The following is a 7900-nucleotide window of genomic DNA, read 5'->3' as shown; positions in this document are numbered from 1 at the left end:
AAAAAAAAAAAAAAAAAAAAAAAAAAAAACCAATAACAAAAAAGATAGAGTTAATTTTACAGAAATCATGGAATAGTAAATAAAAACCTTTCCCATGCTGTAGTCATTTTAGAAAAACCTTTACAATTATCTAGTCAAACCTATATCCCTACTATTATTACTTGTTTAATAGTTTTATTGCATTGTTTCATTATAAATTCCATAATGACTGAAATTAAGGAAAAGATATATTTTCTAATACACATTGAAATACATAATTATTCAAATTTTGAAAGTTCATTAATTATCTGACATTTCATATACCACAGATGACTTAATACTTTGGAAGGCAGTTTTATTATAACCTGTCTGAAAGAAAAATACTTATTAGGAAATAACATTGTAAGCTTTTTTTATTGCAAGAGCAGACTAGGAAATGACTAATTTTCAGTGGAAGTTTGTTGATATTGATGGTTCTATAAAATTTAAATAATTCAAACTTTGAAGTGTTTTATTTTTCAGTATAATGGTTTTACTGAAACTTAAGTGAATATTTGTTCCTTAAATGATTTTACTTTTCCTTTAATTTTTTTCAGGTATGTGACTGGTTGTATCCTCTGGTCCCTGACAGATCTCCAGTTCTCAAATGTTCTGTGGGAGCCTACATGTTTCCTGATACAATGTTACAAGCTGCAGGATGCTTTGTGGGTGTGGTCTTATCCTCTGAACTACCAGAAGATGATAGAGAATTCTTTGAGGATTTGTTAAGACAAATGTCTGACCTTCGACTTCAGGTAATTTGTGCCATCATTGTAGGATGCAAATTTACTTTAACATAATTGCTTCTACTTTTAAATAAATTGCAGTGTGGCCAAAGTATATACATATATATAATTTACTTATGTGCTGATAAGCCACACTGGGAATTTGCTGTAAGTATTAATAAGATTGTAGGCTCTAGAGTCAAATTACCTGAGTTTGAATTTAGGCATCCACTTAATAGCTGTTTCAGCTGTTACTGAACTTCTTTATACTTTAGTTTCCTTATTATAAAATGGGGATGCTAGTACTAATGTACTGATGATGATGAAAGAATTTGTATTAATGCTAGCAATTGGTAATGCTCTACGAATATTGGCTATTGTTTTCACCACTATTTTACTACTCAGTTGGAAAGGGGGCTAGTGGAACTAAATCATGAAATGAAAGTAATTTTAACTTTAGCAAGTGGGTTATATTGGACATGCTAGGGGTATAATTGGTATTTTAGGGCATATTTTGGTTAAGAGAATTGTTTCTTCTCATGGTAAAAATGGCCAAATGAAAAGAAAGTGTAATATAAAATTTAATTATGCTGTGACCTTCCTTGTTTAGGCTGCTTCGTCTGCTCACCTGCTTATCTGTCATAAGGAGTTGAAAGATTATTATGAACAAGTTGCCTAGGATTGAATGAGGTTGATAACATGATAGTATAATCTTTTAATCTTTTCCTTATTCAACAGATATATGGAATCCATTATTTAACTAGAGATTGTGTTAAATGGTGAGATGGGAAGAATGAGAACAACAAAATAAAAGCAGATAATACAATGAAATGCGCACGCTTGCACAGACTCACACACACCCCTATTCACTGAGGATAACGTGATCCAAAGACAGTAATTTAGAATAGCAGTCATTTAAACTATTTTAGCAGTACACATGATTGGCATTTATAAATGTGTAGGGTTAGTTAAATATTTATAAATTTACTCATGTGTGTTATCTAAAATTTTTTATTAAATTCAAATGTAGCTACATCTGATTTCAAGATAACACCACCACAACTGCTATAACTTACCTTTTTTAATATTTTGTCTTTTGAAATGTACTTTGGCCATATGCTATAGTATCAGCCAAAGAACTCAGATGTTTGGGGTTTGGTAATGAGATAAAATTTCAGGAAAAGAAAAGCAAAACTAATTTATAGACTGTCAAATACAGACATTTGAACAAGTATTTCATTATATCATGGTGTAGTGTCATTGGAGGAAACTTATTTAAAAGTCTATTTGAACTAAGCTTAGTCCTTTACTCTGCAGGCCAACTGGAACAGAGCAGAAGGAGAAGATGAATTTCAAATCCCTGGAAGAACAAGATACCCCTCTGACCAAGTGAGAGAAGCCTCTGGTAGTGATGTGAGTCCATTAGACCCTTCATTAGGCCAAGGAAACAAGGATGTGCATCATAAAGGAAAATACAAGAAAAAGGTAAATAAAGGAGCAATACGAAGTATGTATGTTCTCTTCTAATGGTATCTTTCACCAGCTTTGTGTATTCTATAATTATATTCCCATTCTCTAAAGCACATCATCTTGGACAAAGTGATCACTGGCAAAAACAAGGTCAATTTTAATATTATTTAATGTTTATCCTTTTTCAAATATTTCTTACTTAAACTATTTCAAAAATATATTTTGTGTTTGGAGATAAAAAGGTTTTCATGTTTATAGTCACATGCATACTTTGTTTCACGATGTTCTCTACTTTGCTATATTCACCCAGATGTTGGGACAAAGTATACTACTCCTTTCTTTTACTGCCGTTATTCTTCATTTCCTTAGATTTTCATGTATGAGCAACAGAATTGAAATTTTATTTCTTAAAATATACTCAGCAGTTTTTCATTTCTTAGGTTGTGAATATGAAGTATACTCTAAATGATAAATCGGAATTATAGAGTTCAGTAAATATTTACAGTAATACCTTGGTTCACGAATGCTTCTGTTTGCAAATAATTTCACAAACAAAGGATTAGGCAAAATTTTGCTTCCCTTTGTAAACTCCACATCGGATAACAAACACAACCATCTTCCTTCCACAAATACAGATACAGCCATCTTATCCAAAATTGTACAACAAATTAAGTTAGTAGACTGAAGTACTTGTGTTGAGTACTGAAGTGTTACTCAGTGATTCCAGTGTTACTGAGTTCTGGAGAGGAAGCTATGTAGTGGAAAAAGTTTGTTTCTTCTATTGAGGGATTTATTATTAGTGGATAGTACAGATAAGATTATTTCTATCTAATGTGATCAATAGATAATAGATAAGGCCTAATTTATTAAATAAATATGGGTGGATGAGTGGCATGGAAAGCAGTGAAGATGTGGTCAAGATGAGTATTGAAGGGAAAGAAGAGGTGGCCATAGAGTTAAAAACATCACACTGACATCATTACAATGATACAGTGTAATGTGATGTCAGTGTGATGTCTTTAACTCTTTCTGAAAGATAACTACAAGGTAATAACTGGGTAGAATGGAATTTCTATTTTTAGTGTTATGAGGAGTCTTCATATTGATTTCCATAGCAGTGGCTCTGGTTTACATTTCCACAATATAGAATGGTTCTTTTTCCCCCACAATCTCGCCAAGATTTATTATTTGATTTTTTTATGAAAGCCATTCTTTATTTAGAATAAGACGGAATCTCAGTGTAGTTTTAATTTTCATTTCTGTAATAACTAAACTATATCCCTAGTCCTTTTAAAATTTTTGCTTGGAGACAGGGGTCTTGCCAAGTTGTCCCCACTGGGTTTGAATTGTGTCTTCCTGCCTTAACCTCGAAGAATGCTCAATTATAGATGTGTGCAGCCACACCCAGCTAGGATCATACTATTCATTCCCACTAGTAGTATACGAGAGTACAGTAGTCCTCTTCTTTCTCACTGGTTTTTGTTACATATGGTCAACTATAGCCCAAAAATATTAAGTGGAAAATTTTTCCTGTAATTATGTCTTCTGAAATAAACAATTCATATATAATTTAGGGTTTTCTGAGTAGTGTGTTGAAAACTCTTGCTACCCCCTCTTCATTGCCCCCCATCACAAATGATCCCTTTGTTCAACATATTTACATTATATATATATATATCACTTTCCCATTAATCATTTGTAGCCATTACGGTTATCAGATGGATTGTCCTAGAGTTGTAAGATTTGTGTTCAAATAAGCCTTATTTTAATAATGGCCTTAAAGCTCAAGGGTAGTGACTCTGGCAATTTGAATTTGCCAAACAAAGAAAAACTTTAAAGGTGAACGGTTTTTGGTTTTTGGTTTTTTGGGGGGGTGTTTTTTGAGACAGGGTCTCACTATGTAGTTCAGACTATTCTGGAACTCACTGTGTAGCCCAGGCTGGTCTCGAATTTGCAGTGATCCTCCTGCCTCAGCCTTCCGAGTGCTGGAATTACAGGTGTGCACCACCACGCCCGGCTTAAAGTGAAAATTCTTAATAAGAAAAGAAACATGATCAAATGCCAAGGTTGTTAACATCTACAGTGAAAACAAATCTGTGAAATTGTGAAGGAAAGGAAATTCATGCTAGTTTTGCTGATGTAAAACATATTGTTACAACTTTTCTATTTTACCATTAGTATTGTTAACTTACTGTGCCTAATTTATAAATGGAACTTTATCATACTTATATGTATATAGGAAAAAATGGTGTATGTAGGGTTCATTAGCAACTATGGGTCAGGCATCTATTAGGTTTCTTGTAATTTATCCGCTGTAGATAAGGAGGACTACTGTGTTTGAGGGGATGGTTAATTTTTCTATATTTAGCGGTTATGCTAGGTGAGAAGTGGGATATGAGAATATCTTACTTTGCATTGATTTCACTTTGATGCCAAGCCTCTGTGCTTAAAAATTCCTTCAGCTTTGTTTTCTGTATATTATGGTTGTGTTCTGTGTCCATTTCTTAAGGGCTATTAATCTTTTTATTCTATTTTTAGAAATTATTTATAAAGGAATATTGCCGCATTCTGAAAGATAGAAGTTGCAAATCCTTTACCCAGTTTATCTTTAGATTTTACTTATGGTTGGCTTTTTTCTCCCACATAGAAGTTGTTGACTAATGCATGTGTGTATATACATGTATGTGTGTATGTATACATATCTATATATGCAAAATCTCCTGTTTTTATATTTTAAGTGAAGTTCTGTGGGGCACTTTGATTTTTAAATTATAATTTTATAAGTTCTGAATTAGCTTGTTCCTCAGTTTTTAGAATGTATTAATTTGTCATTAAGATTGTGGGTATTGGCCCTCTTGTGGCAGCTGTTAAATTAACAAGGTACAGATAATTCTTTGTTCCCCATTTCCATTTTAATGGAATGGCAGGTCATTCCATGTTGTCTATTCTTGTTTCATATTGGCTTCTACTTGATTGCCAGGAACTGATCAGACCCCAGATACCCGTTGTGAGGCTGGTGAGAATAAAGTAAGACAGACAAATTTCAAGATGCAGGGGGAACCAGAAGAGATAAGACCTCTAGTGGACACTCTCAATTATCTCTGGGTTGACTCGCTTTTATTAGAAACCCAAAAGGATGGGGAGGGGGTCGTGCGTCATTGTGGAACAGTGACTGCCAGTAGATGTCAGTAAATGTGTAACTAATAAGTAATGGAAAACAAACCTTCCCTCCTACCCAGAAGCCTATGTTCTATGCATTGTCCTCAGCAGAAGTTATCTTGCCCCAGGCATGCTGTGTTTATGAGTTTTCTGCTCATTCCACCTGTGTTTTTTTCATTAACTTTTCTGTTCCTCAAGCAAATTACATCAGCCTTGGACTCTTTGGGACTCAGGTCGCGTAACCTGATCCCCAATACTTGATCCCTGTCAAAATCAGTTTATTTGGATGCATTGTTTATTACTGATTGAGTTGTTTGACAAATCTTTTAACCTTCTTGAGTAATGTGCATACTACTAAGATCTGTGGATGACACTTGTTTGAAGGAACTTCATACAGTCTAGTCAAGAAGAGTCAATTTAAATGTAATTTGATAAATGCAATATTGAAGTTATACTGGTGTTTATCTTACTGTTTTGGTGTTTGTTTTATTTTGTTTGGTACTGGGGATCTAACTCGGGACGTTGAGCCTGCGAGGCAGACGGTAGAACCACTGAGCTAAATCCCTGGCCCTATCTCTTACTGTTGAGGATTTATATAATACTGGAATGATTTTCACCTCTATGTCAGTTCTGGTAATGCACTTTATAAGATGTACCAGTAACTGTCTGGAGATATTTTCATTAATTATGTCTAATATTTGTTTGCCTAATGTTTTATTATACAATGTTTAACAATTTACCCCCTTAGTATTTCAAGTTTACATTTTGAAACATCTTTACTGTTTAGACTAAAGATACTTCAAATGAAGAAGTTAACCTGAGTCACATGGTACCCTGTGGGCCAGTTTCAGAAGAAAAAGCTAAAGAATTACCTGAGTGGAGTGAGAAAGTGGCTCAAAACATTTTGTCAGGTATTATTATAAGGTTAATTTTTTCCCTTATAACTTGAAATTTTTGGAATCCAGTAAAGGTACTGTTTATAATGAAATACTTAGAAAAATAACATTTTGTATTTTACTTTTAATTAATTAATTTAGAAATAATAACAAAAGAAACTAGTCTCTTAGAACATCATATATTGTTATATTGGAAAAAGTTCTACCTGGTATGTTATTATCTGTTTTGTTATTGGGAAAATTGGTAATGAAAAGCTTCAGGAATCTCTACTCAAATAGCTGTAAACATATAGTTACTTTCCTTTCTTCTCTGAAACATCACCTGACATACACATACCACTGCTGTAATCTGAATGTTGGGTCGCCCTGCCCCATTCATATGTTGAAATCCTAACCCCCAAAATGATAGTATTAGGAGTTAGATAATTCTGAGTTATCTGTCATCCTCTCATTTGTTAAGCAGACATTCATTATCTGCCATATGTCAGCGTTAATGCATAAAATGTAAACTTGCATCGAACCTGTCTATATCTGACAGTATACATGCCATTTAGAAGACTCAAATAGCTAACAATGAAATTTACTGCATTAGGCTTCCTTATCTTCTTTTGTAATGCCTACAATTTAAAAATTTTTATCTGTATTATGCTCTCGCATGGTGATACCATATTAATCATTTGCATCTAGTATTTCTCTGTATTAGTCCTACGACGTTTTATTTGTCTCATTTCCATTTATTTTTCTCAGTTGTCAGTAAATCCTGTATCTTTTGTTTCTTACAGACTTTCATTGTATTATTATTATAGTCTCTGTCTTTTCTCATTGCCAAGACAAAATATCCAGCATTCTAAGCTAAAAGAGGAAAGGTTTATTTAAGCTCAGTTTGTAGAAGTTTCAGTCCATAGTCAGCTGTCTCCAAGGCAGGGCGGCATGGCAGAGGGGGATCACAGAGGAGAAACAGTCCATGGCACATTAGGGCAGGAAGAAGACAGCAGAATAGCAAAGCAGCAGTAGGAGGTAGCAGGCCTTTTTTATCCAGGCTACCTGTTTTCTGGGCAGAACCACCCATAACCAGGGTGGCTCACCCTTAATCCCAGCATCACATACTTAATCTCATTACCACACCGTAGATCCAGCCACCTCTGAAAAGAACTACCTGTCTATGAGTGCATGAGGGTTTGAGGGGACATCTAGGTACAAACCATAACAATCTCGTTTGCTTCATTGTCATTTTGATTCCTCAGTTTTTCTTATTCAAATTTATCTTGGTTTGGGGGTTTTTGTTTTGTTTTATTTTTGTTTTTTGTTTTTTTTTTCCTTAAAATTTTATAATCTAGAGCAGAGCACAGTGGCATATGGCTATAATCCCAGCTGAGGCAAGGAAGATTGCCATGAGTTTGAGGCCAGCCGAAGCTACATACTGAGTTTAAGACCAGCCTGAACTACATAATGAGACCCTATCTCAAAATAAATAAATAAATATTTTGCAGTCTGTAAGTTAGTAGCTTTAAAAACATACTTTGTGGGGCCAGGGATTTAGCTCAGCAGTTTGGTGGCCTGCCTCGCAAGCACAAGGACCCGAGTTCAATCCCCGGTACCAAAAAAAAAAAAAAAAAAAAAAACAAAAACAAT

The 7900-nt window shown here is 34.2% G+C and overlaps 1 protein-coding gene across 7 annotated transcripts in view; it reads left to right on the top strand.

The window, feature by feature from the left end:
• Spart (spartin) overlaps positions 1-7900 on the top strand; it is a 63980-nt gene that overhangs the window by 39589 nt on the left and 16491 nt on the right. For all 7 annotated transcript variants that reach the window (XM_033759974.1, XM_010623938.3, XM_010623939.3 and 4 more), the window contains 3 exons: positions 576-773; positions 2061-2228; positions 6160-6283. In XM_033759974.1, the coding sequence (XP_033615865.1) occupies positions 576-773; positions 2061-2228; positions 6160-6283 (490 nt within the window). The remainder of the gene's footprint in view (positions 1-575; positions 774-2060; positions 2229-6159; positions 6284-7900) is intronic.

This window comes from Fukomys damarensis, unplaced genomic scaffold (assembly GCF_012274545.1).
Source record: "Fukomys damarensis isolate Sample0158 unplaced genomic scaffold, DMR_v1.0_HiC HiC_scaffold_38, whole genome shotgun sequence".
Classification (NCBI taxonomy): Eukaryota; Metazoa; Chordata; class Mammalia; order Rodentia; family Bathyergidae; genus Fukomys; species Fukomys damarensis.
This window is presented reverse-complemented; position numbering and strand designations above follow the sequence as displayed.